General features: G+C 44.8%; 1 protein-coding gene across 1 annotated transcript in view; it reads right to left on the reverse strand.

The window, feature by feature from the left end:
- The window catches only part of FAM214A (family with sequence similarity 214 member A), a 1637733-nt gene that overhangs the window by 879660 nt on the left and 735901 nt on the right, over positions 1 to 22172 (reverse strand). Inside the window, exon 6 of the mRNA XM_044078844.1 lies at positions 19532 to 19657. Coding sequence (XP_043934779.1) covers positions 19532 to 19657 — 126 coding nt within the window. The remainder of the gene's footprint in view (positions 1 to 19531; positions 19658 to 22172) is intronic.

Consider the following 22172-nt stretch of genomic DNA (forward strand, 5'->3'; position numbering starts at 1 on the left):
AATGCAGTACCTTGTGTGCTTGCAGTGGCACGCAGTCAGGCTTGGAGACAAGCATGTGGGTCTGGTAGCCTGGGGGGGACCCAAACAGACCGCAGAATTGAAGCCAGGACTGGTGTGGTCATTACTTCAAGGAGGGAGCTACCCTGTAGCAGTGAGACTATAGGTGAGCCACAGCTGCTTTCCCTTGGACAGAGTGACTGCAAGGGCAGAGGTGAGTAGTAGTACCCACGCTGACAGTAAGGCACTGCTTTCAGAGGATACCAGACTTCCTGTGGAAGGGGAGCTTGGAAGGGTTACCAAGAGAGAGTAGAGACAGGCTCAGCTCTCAGACCCTACATTACAAGGCCTGAAGGAGGCAGCCAGTAAGGCAGCTAATTATCAAGGGAAGGGGGAATCTGTATACTGGGGTAAAGGGTTACTGTATAGGTTTCACAGGTAGGTACTAGGCATTCTGCTCTAGGGCATTTATAAGCCTAGCCAGAATGTGTTGGCTTTCACCTCCCTTTTAGACTAGATTCCTGAGCCTCTGTCCAGCAGGGCCATGAAAGTGATCCCCGGAGTAAATTTACGATTTCCCATCCACTCATCAAGATTCTTTTTGAAGAGGGTCAGTGAGGGGGCTCTGCCTAACATGGACTGGGATTCTATTCCAGAGCGCGGGAAGCCTTTGGGATATGAATATATCCCTCCAGCATGTCCTATTTATTGTTGTGCTAAGGTTTAAATCCCTGGAGCGTGTAGCTCTAATGGATCTGGTTTTCTTGAGGTGGAGCATGTCCAACAATTCCGGGTTAGACATGGCCTTGTATGTCAGGCAGAGATCACCTCTGAGTAGGTGGTAAGCAACTGAGTAGAGCTGGAGTTTCTTTAGTCAAGCTGCATAGGGCATCTGTTTGAGGCCCACGATCCTCTTGGTGAGGTACTTTTGAGGTCTCTCCAGCTGTTGCAGGTGTCGGGTAAGGTACATCACTTTGGCAATGTGACTGTCAAAGGAGAGGTTACTATCTATTTGGGTCCCCAGATCCCTAATTACTTCTTTCGTAATTAGTGGATTACCTCCTATATGGTAGTTTGTGGGCACTTTGTTTTTCCCAAAGGGGATGACTATGCATTTTTTTGCATTTAGCTTGAGGCCATGGTTCTGACACTAGGTATCAGTCTCCGTAAGGCCCTTCTGGAGGATGCTTGTGTCAGCCGGAGAGTCTATTATGACTCCCAGTTTGGAATCATCTGCGAACTTGGTCAGCCACAGTCCTCCCGTGTTTGCCTGTACCTCAGAGAAGTATATGCCGAACAAGAGGGGTCCCAGGACTGATCCCTGTGGGACGCCACTTGTAACTGGTTTAGAGTCGGACATGGCACCCGTGACTCTGACCATGTGAGTTCTATCCCTGAGCCAGTTTGCAACCCATCTTGTGACATATGGTTTGATAGTCAAGCTGGTAAGCTTATTTATGATACCAGAGTGGGGTATTGTGTCGAAGGCCTTTGCGAGGTCTATGTAGGCTGTGTGGACTACCTTTCCCTCATCTAAGGCTTTGGTAACTGTTTCGAAGAAATGAACTAGGTTTAAGAGGCAAGATCTGCCCTTAAAGCCGAACTGGGTGGGGTCCAGTGTTTGGAGGTTCTCAATGTCTTTGTTTATGAGATCCATGATGATGTGCTCCACAGCCTTGCAGAACAGGCTAGTCAGGCTTATAGGGCGATAGTTCCTGGGATCCGTTGTGACGCCACCTTTGTGGAGCGGGATCACTGTTGTTGTACATAACCTGTGGTAAGGCTGAGTTGGAACAGTGAATTCATGTGAGGGATTAGTTCATTTTGGAGCTCGTGTAAGACGCAGCCCGGGATACCACCCGGTCCCATTGATGCTGTGTTTTTTTACTTTGGAGAGGGCTGCTTTCACCTGAGTGTCTGTGATGTCTGGGGTCTGCATTCTTCCGGGATAGACACAGGCCCTTTCGGGGGGGGGGAAGGGGGGGGGAGTTTGCACTGAACCTGTCCGCCAGGATGTTGGCAATGTCTGTGGGTTCAGTGTATTTTGTGCCATTTTGCACCAGCTCAGAGCAGATCTGAGAGCTGCCACCCAGATTCTTGATGTAGCTAAAGAACGCCTTGTGATTATCTTTAGAGGCAATTTTTCTTTCGAAGCTGGCCTTTGATGATTTTATGAGGGATCGAAGTTTCTTGCTAGTACTGATCAAGGATGCCTTCCCTTTTTGGGATTTTGCCTTATCACGTAATAGTTTCCTCCTTCTGTTGTATAGCTTATTTATGGCCGGGGTCCACCAGACTGGTCTCCTGTTTTTGGAGGAGTGAGTCTTGGTTTTACTTGGGATGGCACGATTCATGCATTCCTGTAGGTGCTCACAGAGTGCATTTGTAAAGGATTCTGCGGTCTGGGTAGCATTTTCCATTAGCCCGGGGTCTTTGAAACTTCCCACCTCAGTCTTGAGAAGTGTGAAGTTTGCTTTTGAGAAATTTTTCACAGTGGTTTCCTTGGCTGGGGGTGGGGTCAGGATGTGGATGTCCATTGTGATAAGTTTATGGTCTGAGCTTACCAACGAGGGATTTACCTCTGGTGTGGAACATTGAGCCCCCATGTTGGTGATGACCAAGTCCAATATGTTGTCCTCTCTTGTGGGAGTGGTGACCAGTTGTTCCATGGCATTTGAGTTTATGAACTCCAGGAACGGTTGGGTAAAAGAGTTGGGACTCGAGTAGTTTTCCCAGTCAATGTTTGGGTAGTTGAAATCCCCCAATATCATGGTGTTTGGTGAGGCCTTCATATTCTCCAATGTTCTCAGGAATGCAGAGTGGGGATCCTGAGACAAGGTGGGTGATCTGTAGCAGGCTATGAACTGAAAAGCATTTTTACCTACTGTTAGTTGCACATGGATGGTCTCCGCTGCCTCGTGCAGAGCCACTAACCTGGAGGTGTGGGTATCCTTGATGAAAATGGATACTCCCCCGCCTTTAGTATTCCGGTCTGAGTTCTGGGGCCAAAAGGAATGGTATGAGTTGAATCCTGGTAGTGCTGGGGTGCTCTCTGGAGCCTTGAACCAGGTTTCTGTTACTGCACAGATATCGATTTTCTCCATACTGAGGAGTGTGAGCGCGTGCATCTTGAGGTTTAGACTTCTGGTGTTGAGTAGCATTACCCTTAGTTTTTTGTTTATGGTTTTGTCTATGGAGGTGGGTTTGTCTTTTGAGCCTTGCCTACAAAAGGCACTATGGGGGTGGCAAGAGCCTTAGCCAGTATTCAAAAGCCTAAGGGTGACAGGTGCAAGCCATCCCTGGTGAAGCAACGTGGCTTGTTGAGCATGTCATCCCAGGCTGACAGACACTGGATCCCCTTTGAATGACACCAATAGCTTAGCCAATTGTTAAAATTGATCATTTTGTCTTTATACTGCGGCATCATTCTTGGTGAGGGCAATATGCTACTCAGGGTCAGGGTCATACCGGCCTGGGCTACATGATCAGAGAGCTCCTCTATGTCTCTTTTCATGTAGTCCAGGGAGGTACATCTCAGGTCATTCACACCAACATGGACAATGACAGAGTCATATTTGTACCTGCTGTGGAGTGACCTGAGTGCCTGTGTTATGTGGCGGATCCTGGCTACCGACAAGCAGCTTACAGTGATCTTCTTGTTCAGTCTGGTGAGTGGGACGTCAGTGTGCCTGACAATAGAGTCTCCAATTACTAGTGTATTAGGTGTGTTATTTAGCCGTAGGGGCTGCGACTGTGTGGCACACTGACTTTGTGAAGTATGTGATACGTGAAAGTTGTTGTGGGGTAGCGTTTGCTTGGATGTCTGCTTTGGAGGTCTCTGCTGCTTTGGCAGATTTTTATTTAGAGCCTCCGAGTATGTTTTTGTGAGTTTGTGTGTCTTGTTTGCTGGTGCGTTTGGTCTATGTGAGACTGGTTGTGTGGTGCGAGTGAGTGGACCCCTGAGGGGGGGCTAGAGGGTGAGAGAATACAGCAGTTGGTAGTGCCCAGAGCCTTCCATCTAGCACTTCTAGCCATAGCCCATTATATTCCCTTTTCAGGTCATATGGACATAAAGCATACCAACAGAAGTATTATGCAGAACGTTTATTGGCCTGGGATTTCCAGAGATGTAACAGGGTACTGCAGGACATGTGAGCAGTGCCAAAACATAGGCAAGGCAGGAGACAAGGTGAAAGCTTCTTTGATGCCTTTTGCCTGTGTTTGAGGAGCCATTTCAGAGGGTAGCTATGGATATTGTGGGGCCTCTGAGTATACAAAGTTCCACAGGGAAAAAGTATATCCTAGTGGTAGTAGATTATGCTACCAGATAACCTGTGATCAAGAGGGAAGCAGAATGCAAGAAAATACCTCTGTTACTGGTGGGTCTTGAAGCAGAGAATGCATTCGACACAATAAGCTGGTATTTTGAGTAGTGCCATGGAAGCATTTGCATTCCATGATACAATAATAAGGTTAATTAGGAGGATTTATGAGGGATCAGAGGCAAAAACTGAAGTGGGAGGGCTCCTCTGATAAGTTGCGTCTGAATAGAGGAACCAGGCAGGAGTGTACTCATTCCCCTTTATTTCTTTTATATTTTGAGCCATTAGCCAAGAAAATAAGGGACAGAGAAATTCAAGGATATATCTGGTATGGTAATTAAGAAAAGCAAGCTTTATCTGCAGACAATATTATTTTGTAATCGACAAAAGAAACGCACCGTAACACAAAGGTTACCCAACAAGAAACAAACAGTAGTCACCGAACCAGTTTATTGACAAAAAACATTCACTAAGCGCTTTCGCCTTTGTCACAACCAGGGCTTCATCAGAGTGAGTTGAGTAAAAAAGCATGTTGCTTAAACAATATAAAACTAATTACAATATGCTAGTCAGTGTTTTTTGTGTCAATAAACTGGTTTGGTGATGACTGAAGGTCTGTGGATTCATCATTTTAAGTTTATTATTTTGTACCTTATAAAATCAGAAAAGGACATCTCAGTATTGTGGAACATTCTGAAACATTTTCAAGTTTTTCTTTTTAATATAAAAGTAATGCAAACAAAAGGTCTATGGCTATAAATAATGTACCCACACATGAATTGGTTCGGCAATACCCATATTTATTGGATATTATAAAATGAAGTATTCAGGAGCATAGTTTAATAAGTATTGTGTTACGGCAGCTAAGGATATGTGGGAAGACACTACATGAAAAGATAATACAAAAACTGAGAAACTGGAAGCTCTTGCTTATGGATAAGATCAACAAGATACAAGCAGTGAAAATGTTTAGACCCTTATTTTATTAACCAGAGCAGAAGTTTTGGACAGTAATTAATAAAGAGATGAAGAATTCTACCTAGGAGAGAAAGAGGATAAGTGTCAAGTGGGATAAGTTCATCTGTCCAATAGAACAAAGTGGTTTAGGATTACCTGATTTGAAGAGATATCCTAGAGCTACACATTTAAGGCTCATATACATAATACAAGCAGAAAGCAATAATTCAAAGTGGAAAGAGATGGTGATGAAGTGCTGGGAGAGGGGACTCCAGAAATAAGGAGAGAATGGGATTTTGGATGCAGATCCTTAAGAATAGTTACAGCCAGAGAGATTATTATATTTATGAAGCAGAAGAAAGTATGTTAAGAAAGTGCATTTGTGTAAGAACTATGTCCTCCTCTTCACTATTGCAGTATTCCTTAACAGGGAATCCCCCACCAAGGGTGGCTCAACATCCGGCCAATATAACAAAGTCTTTAGGTTACTTAAGGTATGCATATATCACACATACTCCCCATGTACAGCGTAGGGCATAAAGATGACATCCAGATGTACCATCCTCAGAACTGAGAGGCCCAATAAGAATGCCGGTCCAAGGAGTAGAGAGGTAACAAGTACATCTGGAAGAGAAAAAAACATGGGACGGAGAGAGTGAAGAGAAGGACATCTATCATTATGGTAAGTTCTTACACAACTGTACTATGTCCTTCCATTTCACTGTTGCAGTACTCCTTACAATGGGGAGAGTGCAAAAGCTCAGAAAGATTGGGAGGAGGAAGGACCATCAGAGCCTTCTAGGAGCCCATGAAGAATGTCCATAGCAAAACCAGCTCTAGCACTGGATATCAAAGCCAACTTATAGTGCTTAGTAAATGTATGCACAGGTAGCTGCCTCAAGAACATAGTTAGTATCCATTCCCTTGAAAAAAGCACCAAAAGAAGCCACAGCCCTAGCAGAATGAGCTTTAACAGAACAAGACTCTTGCCATGAAAGCAGTAACAAAAAGAAATGGCTTTAAAAACAAGAAATAGTTTGCTTCTAAACAGCCAATCCTAAGGATCTAGGATGAAAGGAAACAAACAACTGATCAGATTTAAGAAGTCTTTTTTTCCCCAAATAAAATCTGAGTTGTCTATGCATATCCAAAGTGCATAGCACCTTTTCACTAGCAGACTGCAGAGAAGGGAAAAATGTGGGCAAATGAATAGACTGATTAAGAGACAACTCATTCACCACTTTGGGCATACGAGGAGGATTAGTATGAAGGTACAACCCTGTTCTTACGGAACACTAAAAAAAGAGGACATGCCATGAAGCTCAGACACCTGTATGGCAGAAACAAGGGTTAACAAAAGTACAAACTTCCAAGAACAATGCTGTAAGAAAGCTGAAGCTGCAGGGTCAAAAGCAGCCTGGGTCAGTTTTTCCAAAACAAAATTAAGATCCCAGGGAGGAGGGACAGGCTTCCTGGCAGTCCTAACCTGAAGGATGCGTTTAAACTGTTTAGCCTCAAATCTAGAAGCTAAAGGAGGTGATAAGGGCAGACAAGCAGAAATAGCTAAGTGGACCTCCAAAAAAAATGGAACATCCACCAAAAGTGGATCCAGATTATGATAAAGACACCAAACAAAAAACTTCTTCCATTTGGATAAGTAGGATTTCCAAGTTGTGGGCTTCCTGGCCTCCTGCAGAACCTTAAGCACATCCTCAGAAAAAAGGTGTCTGTATGGAATCAAAATCCTATCACCCACAGTGTCAGTTGAAGAGTGTATAGGTGGGAATGAATGAGGGATCCCTTGGTCTTGTGAGAGTAGGTTCACCCTGCCAAAATGCAGACGAGGGAAGCAATGCTGTCTGGGCCAAAAGGGAGTCACCAAAAGGATTTTTGGAGCATCCTGCTTTACTGTGAACAGGACTTCTGAAATGAAAGTAAGGGGAGGGAAGGCATAAAGAAACATTCCCTTCCAGGAAAAACAGAGAGCATGCATCTTCCAGACCAGAAGCCCTGGGATTCTGGCACAGAGAGAGAGGAAGCAGTCTGTTCAAAGGGGAGGTAAAAAGATCCACTTGAGGAATACCCCACTGGTGGACAATGTCCAGAAACACATCCTTGTGAAGCATCTACTCGTGGGATTATGTTATAGACCTGCTCAGAGAGTCTGCCATAATATTTTGACCTGAGGGAATGTAAACTGCCTGAAGTGTCACCCGAGACTGGACAGCTAGTTCCCACACGAAGTGCCGACCAGCATAAGAGACAAGACCCCCCCCCCCCATTTGCTGACATGCCACATCACTATGGTATTGTCTGTAAACACCTTAAGAGGCCCTAGGGCGTGGGTGAAATGTTTGAAGAGCAAGCAGAACTCTCATTTCCGACACTGATGTGGTCTTTCCTTTGTTGAGACAACCAAGGACTCTGCACCTTTAGAGAGCCGAAGGATGCTCCCCATCCCACACCTGAAGGATTTGTGAACAGTTCCTGAGAGGGAATAGGGGGGTTGAAAAGGGAGTCCTAGACCGAAAGTCATCTGCTGAAATCACCAGAGAAATTCCACCTTGAGGTACAGAAGATGAACCAAGTCGAGGATATGAGAATGTTGTAGCTAAACTGACTTTATAAACCAGTGAAGGTTTCTCATGTGGAGCTTGGCAAAAGGAAGCATAGGAATGGTGGAGGTCATAAAACACAGAGCTCTCAGAAACTCCCTGGCTGTGATTAAGACCAGAGGAAGAAGGGATAGAAAGAAAGAAAGAAATGAGAGTCAAGGCCTTGGGAGGAGGCAAAGAAGCCAGCATTGAAACAGTTTGGATCCTGCACCCTAGAAACACAGGATACTGTGAAGGAGTCAGAAAGGACTTTTGGAAATTTATAGTGAACCTCAGGTTTTGCAAGACAGAAATGGCAAAGTGAAGGTGTTGCAGTAGAATCTCTGGACAGGATGCCTAAAAAAGGAGATTTTCTAAGTATGGAAAGACTTTCACCCCCCTTGGCCTGCAAAAAGCCATCACAGGAGTGAGGCATTTGGTGAATACCCCTGGGTAGTAGAAAGGCCAAAGGGCAAAGCAAAGAACTGAAAATGCAAGGAAGCAACAGAGAAACATAAAAATTTCCTGAAAAGGGGATGAATATTGATATGAAGATAAGCATCCTTGAGGTCCAGAGACACTAGAAAAGACTGAGGAAGCAGCAGAGGGAAAGCAAACACCCCAGCGTGGCACTCATCTGAAAATGGCTTAGTGAACCAGCAAATGAAACAAGTGTTTAGACCAAAGATCAGAATGGCGGCAAAGAAGTTGATGGTGTACCTCCGGACATCACCTTTATACCCTACTTTATACACAAGGAGAATATGTGTGACATACGCCGTAACTTAGGCAACCTAAAGGCTTTGGTATACTGGACAAATGTCTGCCCACCCTTAGCAGGGGATTCCCTATTGTAAGGGATACTGCAACAGTGAAACGGAAGGACATCTAAGCCAACATGATAATGGAGAAAGGAGATAATGCTGACATGGATGACTGCAATTAGTGGTACAGACAACAGGCAAGAGGGGGGTGGAATTTACTGGAGAAAACTGGCAAAGAAACCAAGTTACTATGAGCAGGTAAGAATGAAAGGTAACAGAATGGGAAGAGACCAAGAAGACATCTGGACTGCAGGCTAGAGACCATCTTCCCTATCACGGAATGACAGAATACAGGCAAAGAGAAAGGGACAGTGAAATCCTAAGTGAAAGACCTGCTCTGCTAAAGTTTTAGCTGAATCTAGAACAGAAGTTGCAGTTAAAAAAGGGATAATAAGTAGGGTATATAAAAACACTGCATGATAACTACAGGAATCAATTGAAGTGGTTAGAAAGATTGGGAAGGGAGACTGAACAAGCAATTCACAAGGAAACAATGGGAAGATGTATGAATGGCTCAAACATGCAACAAAGTCTAGAGGATTAAGAATTTTTGCTTGTTAAGTGTCTGGAGAGGTATCTTTATATCCCAAGTAGACTCCACAGAATTTTTCCAAATGTAGATGGTGAATTTTGGAGGTGTGAATACGAAGAAAGTGGTGCTGAGAAAGTCCAGTTGTGTAAAATCTTACAGTAACGGTGGATGCCCTCTTTTTCCCTGCTGCAGTATTCATCACCTCTGGGATTGCCTGCCAAGGACAGTCCAATGTCTAGCCAGTATACCAAAGCCTTAATTACCTAGGAGCACCATACACCAGACACGTGCTCCCTGCACAAGCATTCTGCATAAAGGTGACGTACGAACGTTCTCAACTCAGAACCAAAATGCCCCAGGAGAACTAGGACCCCCAGTGGAAAGGAGAACATGCACATCCATAAAAAGGAAGGAAGAGAAGGAGAAGAACCTCTTTGGCAGAAGGAAAGTATCAGCCATGAAAAAGGATATAAAAGAAGAGGGGGGTGGGGGTGGAGTGTATACTGCAACAGTGAAAAGGACATCTACTTTATATTTTACCCAAGTGTACTATGTCCTCTAATCTCACTGTTGCAGTATTCACCTCTGGGAGAGTACAAAAGCCACTGAGAATGTAGGGAGGAGGAAGGCAAGGAGGAGCCCTCCACAAACACCTGCAGGATAGCCTTGGCAAAACCGGCCCTGGCTCTGGAAATGGCACCCAATCTGTAATGTTTTGTGGATGTATGAACCAATGACCAACTTGCAGTTTCAAGGATGGAGTTGCTGTCCAAACCTTTGAAGAAAGCTCCCAAGGAAACCACTGATCTAGCAGAATGAGCCCTAACTGAAATTGACAACTGTTTGCCATGAAAAGAATACCTAAAATAAATGGTTTGGGAAATCCAGGAGGAGAAGGTTTGCTTAGAAACTGCCACCCCCAACATTCTAGTATTAAAACAAATAAAAAGTTGATAAGATTTACGAAAAGCCTTAGTTTTTCTCTAAATAATACCCGAGCGGTGTATGCAAGTCCATGGTATGAAGAACCTTCTCACTACTAGACTGCGGAAAAGGTAAAAAAGAAGGAAGCCGAATAGACTGATTAACGGACAGCTCATTAACCACTTTGGGCATAAAAGGAGGATTCATTCAGAGAGAGAGATACTCTGCCTCTATGAAAACCCAAAAAAGAAGGAACCACAATCAAGCCCTGGAGTTCAGACACCTTTCTGGCAGAGGTTAAAGCTACCAGTAAAACGGTCATCCAGGTGTAATGTTGTAAAAAAAAGAGGCAGCACGGCTCAAAGGGAGCTGGAGTCAGTTTTTCAATGACAAAATTCAGATCCCAAGAAGAAGGAATGGCCTTTCTTGGGGTTCTGATATGAAGGAAGCCTTTTAGAAACTGCAGGACCTCAAATCTAGAATCAAAGCAGGAGGACGTGGCAGACAGGCAGAAATGGCTGACAAGAAAACTTTCACCAAAGAATATACCATGGCAGCATGTAGCAGTTCACAGAAGTAAGATAGAACCAAGGGGACCCTCAATGAAATGGGTTCTGGTGATATTTAAGACACCAAACAGAAAATCTCTTCCATTTGGATATATATGATTTTCTGGTATTGTGTTTCCTGTCTGCCTGCAGGACCCCAAACATGTCCACAAAAAAACAATGTTGGAAAGGAGTCAAAACCCTATCACCTCAAAGTGTCAGTTGAAGAGTGGACAGATGAGGGTGAAAGAGATCCTCTGTCATGTGTGAGATGATTTATGCTGTGAGGTAACTTGTGATGACTGCCCCAAGCCAGATGAATAAGAGGGGGAGCCAGTGCTGTCTAAGTCAAAAGGTAGTCACCAACATGGTTTTTGGAGAGTCGTCCTTGATCTTGTGAAGGACGTTTGGAAGAAGAGAAAGGGGAGGGAAGGCATTCAGAAAAATTATTTTTTAGGGCAAAGATATGATATCCACTTTCCAAGCCATAGTACTTGGGACTCTGGAACAGAGCTGAGAAAGTTGCCTGTTCAGAGGAGAGGCAAAGAGATCCACTTGAATACTCCACAGATGAACTACGTCCAGAAACACATCCCTGTGAAGCATCCATTCATGGACCTGCTGAGAAATCTGCCACAAGATTGTGCTCTAAAGGTATACAGACTTCAAGTGTGGGAAACGGTCATCAATCTGAAGGGCTAATTTGCAAAGAAGGCAACACTTGGTGATGTACCACATGACAGTGTAGTCTGTATAAACCATCAAGGGACCTGGCACCCAGAAAGAGTGGACAGTTTAAAGAGCCAAAATGAAAGTCCTCATTTATTTGATGTTGATGTGATCCATCCTCTGCTGAGGGGATCAAAGGCCTGCACCTTCAGGGAGCCTGAAGCTGCTCCCCACCCCCAGCTCCAAGAGAACAGTTCCTATAATGGCTGAGGAGTTTGGAAAGGGGTATCTGGATTAAGAGATATCTGTTGAACTCATCAGTGAAATTCTAGTTTGAGATAAGGGAGCAGAGAAACTAAACAGTCTAGCGGGTGACAGTGTTGAAGCTACACTGATCATAGGTGCCACTGAAACTTCCTCATATGAAGCCTGGCCCAGAAAAGCATGGAGATAGTAGAAGCCATGGACCCCCAGATCCTTGAGAAACTCCCTGGCCAGGACAGGGGAAGTAGGGAAAGAAAATAATTTGTCAGGGACAAAACATTGGAGGCAGGAAAAGAGCTAGCATTGGAACAGTTTGGATCTTGCAGCCTAGAAAAATGTGATCTTGGGATGGAGTCAACATTTACTTCTGAAGGTTGACCGTGAACCCCAGGCTGTGAAACAGAAGCTGGGTGAAATAAAGATCCCGCATCAGCATGGATTGGGATGGAACCTGAAGCAAGAAGTCACCCAGATATGGAAATATCTGAAGGACCTGTAGCCTGCAAAAGGTGAAAACTGGAGCTACGTAACTGGTGAATATCCTCGGGGCTGTCAAAAGCCCAAAGGGCAAAGCAAAGAACTGAAAATGGGAGGAAAAAACACAAACACAAAAATGTCCTAAATACAGGGTGAATAAGAAAGTACAGTTTTGTACCTACCATAAATGTAGATGTTCGAGTGCTAATACAGCTGCAGTCATAACAGATGGGTTCTCCTGCCGTCAGGCGGGTCCTCGGTCGGCCGAATTCCAAAGTCTAGGTCCGGTGTCGGTCGTCATCGCTTCTTCCCTGACGTCAGTGCGACGGGTATAAAGGAACCAGCCAACGCCATTTTCTTCAGTTTTTCTTGCCCCAGATGTCAGGTGCCCCCAGAAGGAAGGCAATACATAAATTTGTGTAATAATGCAGTGCAATATAATCAAAATACAGTAGCTGCAAGCAAATACATCATAAATGAATACCCCAATCAGGTTGTATGAGGATGTGTTAGCCTATAGGCCTGTCCCAAGAGGGGAAGGAGGGAGGGAAACCTGGACTGCAGCTGTATTAGCACTCAAACGTCTACATTTATGGTAGGTAGACAACTGTACTATGTTCATCGTGCATACAGCTGCAGTCATAACAGATGGGTAGAATCCCAAAGCTAAGAAAGGGGTGGTAGGCACTAGGTGGAACTAGGAGGAGCCAAAATGCCCTGCAAGACTGCAGTGGCAAAGCCTGCTCTAGATTTGGAGTATAATGGTAGGTTGTAGTGCTTGGAGAAGGTATGCACAGAACTCCAAGTGGCTGCTTCCATAATATCCTTGATAGGAACTCCTCTGAGGAAGGCTGCAGAGGTGGCTGTGGCCCTGGTGGAATGAGTTCTAATGCCTGCAGGTACAGTTTTGCCATGAAAGGAATAGCAAAAGCGTATGCAGTGGGCTATCCATTTTGAGATTGTCTGTTTGGAAATTGGCTTTCCTTGAGCTCCTACCGCATAGGCCACAAAGAGCTGTTCTGATTTTCTGAAAGGCTTTGTTCTGTCCAAATAATAACGCAGTTGTCTGTGGATGTCCAAGGAATGTAGTAATCTCTCCTCTTTGTTTTGAGGATTAGGATAAAAAGTAGGTAAATGTATGGCCTGATTTAAAGCTACCCTGGATACCACTTTAGGCATAAAGGACGGGTTCGTAAGGAAACTCTGTCCTGATGGAAGATGATAAAAGGCTGGACAGCCATGAGAGCCTGTAATTCTGAAACTCTACGAGCTGAGGTGATAGCCAGAAGGAAAGCTGTTTTCCAGGACAAATATCGCAAATCTGATGAGGCAGCTGGCTCAAAGGGAGGCAAGGTCAGTTTTTCCAGAATGAAATTAAGATCCCAAGCAGGTATTGGTTGTTTCCTTGGAGGTCTTAAATTCTTAGCCCCTCTGAGGAACTGTCTTAAGAGAGGGTGAGAGAATAAAGGTGGATCAGTGTTGTATTCTGCAGAAATGGCTGAGGCATGGATTTTGATGGAGGAGAAAGAAAGTCCACTGTTTAGCAGTTCAGCCAAATATTGTAGTATTTGAGGTAAATTCAGTTTTCCAGGGTCCTGGCCCTTTTTCTCATTCCAGACACAAAACGCTTCCATTTTATGGAGTAAGCTTTTCTAGTTGATGGCCTTCTGGCCTCCAAAATGACATCCTGCACCTCCTTGGAGAGTAGGGCCTGCTGTGATGCTAAGGAATCTTCCATGCGGCTAGACTGAGTGTTTTTAGCTGACTGTGAAGAGTTTTGAAGCTGTGCTGAGTCAGAAGAAGAGGCATTAGAGGCAGGGTCCATGGTGGGGAATGTGTCAGGCTCCTCAGGAGTGGGTACCAGTATTGCCTTGGCCAGTCCGGAGCAATGAGGATCATCTTTGGTCTGTCTGCTCTGGTCTTCAATAGAACTTTGGGCAGCAGAGGAAGAGGTGGGAAGGCATACACTGTCATTGATGTCCAACTGAAAGAGAGAGCGTCCACTCTCCAGGCCTTTGGATGGAAGATCCTTGAGCAGAATTTTGTCAATTGATGATTTTTGTGGGAGGCAAAGAGATCTATGTCTGGCCTTCCCCATTCTTGGATTATTTCTGTAAAAACTTTTGGATGCAACTTCCATTCGTGTGGATCTGTCATATTCCTGCTTAGGTTGTCTGCCAGCGTGTTTTCCTTGCCTGGCAAGTACTGTGCTTGTAGTTCCATTTGTAAGTCCATGGCCATGTTCCAAAGTGACATGGCCAGTCTGCATTGGGGGTAAGAATGTGTTCCTCCCTGTTTGTTTATGTACCACATAACTGTGGTGTTGTCCGTTCTTATCAATAGTGGACCTGGTTGTAGAAGGTCCTTGAAAGCTATAATAGCATTTATTACTGCTAGCATTTCTTTTTGATTGATGTGAAGGTGCTTTTCTTTTTGGGCCCATTTGCCCTAAATGCACCGATCTGTCATGTGCACCCCCCAGGCGTAGTCCGAGGCGTCTGTTGTGATGACTTGATTTGCTTGAGGCTTGTTGAATAGAAGACCTGTGTTTGTTTGGCATGCTTGAGCCCACCACAGAAATTCCTTTTGCAGACATGGAATTAGTGGTATTATTGTTTCCAAACTGTGGCTGTGTTGAGACCATATGTTTTTCAGGTACCATTGTAGTGTCCTCATATGCAGCTTTGCAAATGGGACTAGTAAGATGCAAGATGCCATGAATCCCAGAGCCTGCAGGATTTTTCCTGCAGTCAGCCTGATGCAATTTGCTAGTGTTCTGAAGTATTGAATTAGTTGCCCCTGCTTCTCTGGCGTGAGGTAGGCCATCTGGGTGCTTGTGTCCAAATTGGCACCCAGGAAAATTATCTTCCGAGAGGGTATTAGCCTTGATTTATTTTTGTTGACTGTGTATCCCAGAGAGTTCAATAACATTATTACATAAGCCAGATGTTTCTGAAGAATGTGCTTGCTGTCCGCTTGGATCAGGCAGTCGTCCAAATAGGGATATATTTGTATCCCTTGAAGTCTGCAGTAGGCAATTACTGATGCCAGGCATTTCGAGAATACTCTGGGCGCAGTAGATAAGCCAAAGGGCAATGCAGAGAATTGATAATGGGTTGAACCTGCAAGAAATCTGAGGTACCTTCTGCAATTTTGTCTGATTGGGACATGCAGGTATGCCTCCTTGAGGTCCAATGTTACCAGCCAAGACTCCTTGCCCAGCATGGGAAGAAGTTGCTGTAGAGTGAGCATCTTGAATTTTGGTACGAGTAGAAATGTGTTTAGGATGGATAGATCCAAAATAGGTCTCCAATCTTTTCCCTTCCTTGGCACCAGAAATAGCCTGGAATAAAAACCTTGACCTTGTTCGTGCGTAGGTACCTCTTGAATAGCTTTCATGTTTATGAGATCTGTAATTTGCTTTTGTGCCTCTGCCCTTTGATTGTGTGGCAGTTTGGCATGCCTCTCATTTTTGGAAGGGTATGAAAATGGAATTTGTAGCCTCTGTTTATAATGTCCAGGATCCATTTGTCCTTTGTGACGATATGGCAATTTTTTGAAAATAATGCCAGCTTCCCTCCTAAGGGGGCTGCCATTTGAGACCTGGTTGGCATGCAAAGGGGAAAGTCATTGGGTTTGCTTTCTGAAAGATTGCAAGTTGTCCTCACCACCTCTTTTGTAGGAGCTTGCCATTGTCTGCCTCTATACGATCCTTGGGATTGTCCTCTGCCCCTCGGGCGCCTGTATCTGCCTCTCTGGGGTCTGTCTGTGGCAGGAAAGGACCAGTTTTTGGAAGGCCAATTTCTACTAAAATGTGGGGGTTGAACCTGTAGAAATTCTTTCACAGTTTGCATTGATTTAGCCTTTTCCTCCATTTTCCTTAATACCTCCTCAGCATTAGCACCAAATAGTACATCCTTTTTAAGAGGGGCGTCTAGTAATTTAGCTTCGACATGATCAGGCAAGGCTTGTTCCTTGAGCCAGGCATGCCTACGTATGACTGATCCTGTAACAGCAGCCCTACATGAGGCCTCTAGAGCATCAAAACCACATTGTAAGGTATGCTTACCCACTTGTTCTGCACTATGCATCAAATCCTGCAACTCCTTCAAGTCTGGTTGTTCAGGTTGTGACATTTTACTTTTCAATTGTGATAACAAAAACTGTTGGTATTTTAGCATATGAAACTGACAGTTTAAGGCCCTCATGCATAAGGTAGCCGAGGTATATACCTTTTTTCCCCACCTTTCTAAGGATCTGGAATCTCTCTCGGAAGGCAATGGATTTTTAGCAATGGAGGCCTTAACTCCCTTGGGGCCCTGTGAGATGGTCTCTGGGTCAGCAGCATGGCTTTTGTATAGAAATTGGTGTTAGTCAGGGACCCTGTAGTACCTGTCAGGCTTAACTGGAGCTGGAGGTAGAGAGTCCGGGTTAAGGCAGGCCTCCGAGTAAACATCATCTAGGATGTCCAAGACAGGAGGTATAGCCAGAGGCCTGTGCTGAGGAAGCAAGAGAAATTCCCTGAGCCTTTTCTTGGAATCTGAATAATCCTGGCCTTCCCAGTGGAAGTGTTCCCTTAAGGTATGCAAAGTTTCCCCAAATGAGTAATCCTCAGGGGATACAGAAGGGATGGACTCCTCCGCATCAGAGTCTTCAAAAGGGGAGTAAGAATGTTCCTGATCATCAGAGTGCTTTGAAATAATGGAGCCCTGATCAGAGGAGGGGGAATCTTCCTCCACTCTAGGCCTTTGGTCCGGAGGGGGCTGAGAACCTCTGATAAGAGTAATTAAATCCTCATCCATTTTAAGCATCTGTTTCTTAGGCATGGGGCCTGGAGATGGGCCCTGTGTAGCTGGTCTCTTCGAGTGCATGGTTGCTTTAGACTTTGTGAAAGCCTTGATGGAGAAAAAAGAGGAAGGTCTGAAGACACCCTGAGTGGAGGTGGACCTGTCCACATTCTGAGTTTCAACGCCAAGAGTGGCTTCGGTATCTGTAGTCGGGGTGTGGGCCGAGGAGCCTGCAACCTCGGGCACAGGAGACACCGTCAAAGGCAGGTCGTCGGTAGTCAGGGGCTGCGTAGGCGCCTCGCTGAGAACTGGACTACGTGTAGTTGGCTTTGGCGTGGTGTTGGTAGAGGCCGCGGACATCGTGTGTCGGTCCTTGTCTTTGCGTTTTTTAGAAAAAACCGGAGTCGGAGTATCCGACGACATAGTATAGTTAAATGCTTTCCCAAAATAATGCTGGGTGAACTCCGCCCGACGCTTAATAGTGCGTTTGTTGAATGTAGCACAAAAGCGACAGACCGAGACGTCGTGGTCTGGGCCTAAACAAGGTATGCAGAGGGAATGGAAATCCTTATGCGGTATTTGCTTCCCACAAGAAATACAATTATTAACTTTGTCTGACATCGGTCTGAGGCAAGAAAACTTTCCCCAACGGGGTACTTAGCTTTTAAGACGACTTCGGTTTCCAAATTTTCGTAATCTCAGGAGCTGGCTGACCGGCACTTAAGAACTGCTTCTGCTTCGGGCACCGCGCGGCAAGAAAGACTGAAGAAAATGGCGTCAGCTGGTTCCTTTATACCCCTGTCACACTGACGTCAGGGAAGACGTGACTACGACCGGCGCCGGACCTAGACTTTGGAATTCGGCCGACCGAGGACCCGCCTGACGGCAGGAGAACCCATCTGTTATGACTGCAGCTGTATGCACGATGAACATCCAAAAGAGGTAATGGTACACACTTGGTCTAACAGATCCTACATTACCCCTGGAAAATGAGAAGGTTATTCTGCAGGAGGTTGAGGGATACCAGAGGAGGGAAGGATTTTTCAGGCCACAAAGTAACCCTGCCAGATAACTGACACAGCAAGACTCTGTGGTGATATTTTGCCAAACTGAGAGAAACCGGTAAAGCCCGAGGGAAAAGGAACCTTGCTGTGAGGGAGGGATGGAGGGCAGAAAGTCCCTCTGAAACTTGGGAATGGGTGAGATATGTGCTTGAAATCTTTCATGACCTTACTCTGATCCTGCAAGGTCTTAAAAGCTCTGCCATAGCACTGCCACACAAATTGTGGTCATTCAGAGGAGCACCAGAAGTTTTACTTTGATATCACTTGGCAAGGCTTGAAGGTGAAGCAGGGAATAGCGCCGCATCACAGAGTCGGAGGCAGTAACACTAGAGGATGCGTCAGCTGCATCAACAGCTGCATTTTATGCAGCGATGGGGAACTTGAAAAGTGGAACCCAGTAGGGACAGAGTTGAGGCCTTACCCTCAGAATCAGGCATATAAGAAAATCTTCCCAATTTGGGAAAGAAGAGACAAAATGTAATTTTGTCATATGGAATTGGTAATGGATAGCCTTGAAGGCTGAAGCAGCAGAAGTGTATACTTTATCAATCCTCTCCATACCTCTACTGTCCTTATCATTGGGAAGGAGCTTGGAAGAGGGCAACAGCCGATCAGGCTCATCAGTACAGACATAAACCACTGCTGGATCAGAGAAAGGACACTTCTAAAAAGAACTTGCAGGCATCCAACACCTTATAGAACTTGCCAGATTTCTTGGGAGCTGGAGGATGGGAATCCGGTGCCAGGGTAGCACCAGAGAAAGTATCCTTCTTCACTTTGGATATAAAGGCAAGGGGAAGAACTACATCTGGGGCCATCACCTCAATTAACAAAGGTTCAGATTTAATTGTAAACTTAGACATAATGACAGCTAAAGAAACCTTTTGGCTAATAAATGTCACTCTTTCATACCAACTGTTAAAACCTTTTCTGTTTTTCATGGCACATCAACATATTTCTTTTTGGATTTTCTTCTCCAAGTTCTTCCTCATTTAGAAATGAAGCCAAACGTTTTATGTTGTCATCTAACAGCTACTTAAACTTCCCCCATTGTTTACAGCAACTGACACTGTGACCTGGGCTGAACTTGAAAAAGAGAGGCACTGAAAGTTCAAGTCTTATAAGGACATGTGTTTGCTCATTCACACACAACTGATTTACCCAATGTAAACAAAGGACAACAAGAAACAATTACAGGAAAAAAAAAAAAAAAAAACACAAACTGTCAAAAGGCAGAATAACAACTGGCAAAACAGTTCGGAAATTAAGAGAATTCACACCGAAGCAATATATGCAAAGTAGCTATGCACAAACTTTTGCCAGCACATTCCAGGCATGGGGAAACTGCACTGGCACCTACAGGAAGGGAAGGAACCATTGCTTCTGGAATTTAGAGACAGCAGACGACAAAGGTATGCTGGGAAACATGTAAACATGTAATGTTACAATGTACTGTTACAGTTACTGTCCTCTTAGAAGATTCATTTATACTCATTAAACCATCTTGCATTAATGCAGTGCATATATTTTTCAGAGCAAAAATTCAACTTTACTTATAAAAAAGCAGATTACCGGACTTGAAAGGAGTGGCAGTCCAGTTCGAGGATGAAATGCTTTTGTGACTAGCTCATCTAGGGAGTGGCGGTTCTGTCGTTTCCAAACATTGCTAGGTTTCAGTGGTACCTGTTGTACAGTTTTCTGCTGAAAAAATATCCAAGATTAGTAGAAATGATTACTAACTATAAGCACAACAGCATCTAATGAGTTAATACTGCATTCAAATGACCTCTTAAGAAAACTGCTTATTAAATTCAAATGTAAATGTACTTTAAATCAAGGCTAGTGCAAAAAAAGCACTGAACGGTGACAAAGAATAGTTGTGTAAAATCTTACCATAACCATAGATGTCCTTCTCTGCGATGCTGCAGTATTCTAAACATGAGGGATCCCCCTCCCCCCTGAGGCGACCCGAATATCCAGCCGACATACAAAAGCTTACCCTGACTGCTATAATGTGCGTGGGATTTCTATTCTCATGTTGCAGTATTCTAAACATGAGGGAGAGTGCTAAAGCTCATCCTGTGTTATGGGTGGTGGCAGAGGAACAGCAACCTTCTAAGAAACCATGTAGGATGGCTTTTGCAAAGCCTGCCCTAGCCTTGGAGATACAGTCCAACTTGTAGCGTTTAGTGAAAGTGTGGACTGAAGACCATGTGGCTGCTTCTAGGACAGTGGCAGTACCTAAACCTTTAAAAAAAGCCCCTGAGGAGGCCCAGCCCTGGTAGAGTGGGCCCTTACGGTGCAGGGAAGGGGTTTGCCATGGAAAAAGCAGCAGACAATAATAGTTTTGGAAATCCATGAAGAAATTGTTTGTTTGGAGACCGCTTTCCCCAGACCCATGGGGTGAAAGCAGACAAAAAACTGGTTAGGCTTTCTTATATTCTTAGTCTTGTCCAGGTAAAATCTAAGTTGCCTGTGAACATCAAAGGAATGGAGCACTCTCTCACTGTCACTCTGTGGAGAAGGAAAACAAGGTGGGCAAGTGGATGGATTGGTTAAGCAAGTTCACTGACCACTTTAGGCATGAAGGATGGGTTTGTGCGAAGGGAGACCCTATCCTTATGGAATATCAGTTATGGTGGGATAGCCGTGAGTGCCTGTAACTCAAACCCTTGTAGCTGAAGTCAGGGCTACTAAAAGCACTGTTTTCCAAGTGCACATCTTCAGGGAGGCTGATGCTGCTGGCTCAAAAGATGCAGTGGTGAGTTTTTCTAGAATGTAATTCAGGTCCCAAGGAGGGGGAACGGGTTTTCTTGGTGGCCTGATATGGATCACACCCTTAAGAAAAAGCTTTACCTCCAATCTGGATAGCAAAGGCGGACTGAGAGGTAGGCACGCTGAGATACATGATAAATGGACTTTCACTGAGGAATATGACAATTCTTTCTTCAGAAGTTCACACAAGTAAGACAAAACTAGAGGTACATCTGCCTGGAAAGGATCTAGCTGTTTGTGAAGACACCAATTGGAGAACCCTTTCTATTTAGAAAGGTAGGATCTCATGGAGGACAAAGCACGTCCTCTGAGTACAGATGTCTAAAAATGACCAGAAGTTTACCACCCACAGTGTCAGATTGAGGGTTTGAAGGTGTGGGTGGATAAGAGATCCCTTCTGTTGTGCGATGAGGTCCACCTTGTGAGCTAACCTGCAGTGATTGCCCTTGGCTAGTGAAAAAAGAAGGGGGAAATCAATGCTGTCCTGGCCAAAAGGGAATCACCAGCAAGATTTTGGGATTGTCCTGTTGAATTATCAGCAATACTTTCTGTATGAGAGGGAATGGGGAAATGCATAAAGAAATGGCCCCTTCCAGGAATTCGAGAATGCATCCACCCTCTATGCCTGAGGAGAGGGAGTCCATGTGCAAAACAGCTGTAGTTGCCTGTTCTGAGGGGAGGCAAACATATCTATTTGAGGTATACCTCACCGGTGGACTACATATAGAAACATCTCTGTGCAACATCCATTTGTGATCAGAGATATTGACCTGCTGACAGCATCTGCCTGAACATTGTTTTGTGATGGAATGTAAACTGCCTGCAATGTTACCTTGGAGAGGATGGCCATTTCCCAAGCTTGGATAGCCAGCCTGCAAAGTAGGTAGGATTTAGTTCCCCCTTGTTTGTTGATGTACCACAGGAATGCGGTGTTCTCTGTGAAAATTTTGGTGTTGGGTGAATGAAGGGAAGGACAGTCTTTAAGGCTAGGATGGGCAGTCATTTCCCTTACATTTGTGTTTTTTTCCCTTGATGGTAGGTCCCACAGTCCCTGAACCTTCAAACCATTCACAGTTGCTCCTCAACTCAGGTCTGATGCATTTGTGTACATCTGTTGATCAGCAGGGAGAGGTCATAGAGTCAAGCCTGGGTTCAGGTGAACTTGCTGGATCTACCAATAAATCTTGAGACATGGGAGGAAGGAAATCTGAAATTCTAACGGATGGGCATGTTGGGATCAAACATTCTTCAGGTACTACTGAAACTCATATGTAGTCTGGCTAGGGGCATGTTGGGACCAAACATTCTTCAGGTACTACTGAAACTCATATGTAGTCTGGCTAGGGGCAGCATTGGAAGTGTGTCTGCCACAAAGCCCAATAGGTGTAGAAACTCCCTGGCCAAAATACTGCTGGCCAGGAATAGGTCCTTGACATAG

Source organism: Protopterus annectens, chromosome 7.part1 (genome assembly GCF_019279795.1).
Source record: "Protopterus annectens isolate FY-2018-M chromosome 7.part1, PAN1.0, whole genome shotgun sequence".
NCBI classification, from domain to species: domain Eukaryota; kingdom Metazoa; phylum Chordata; order Ceratodontiformes; family Protopteridae; genus Protopterus; species Protopterus annectens.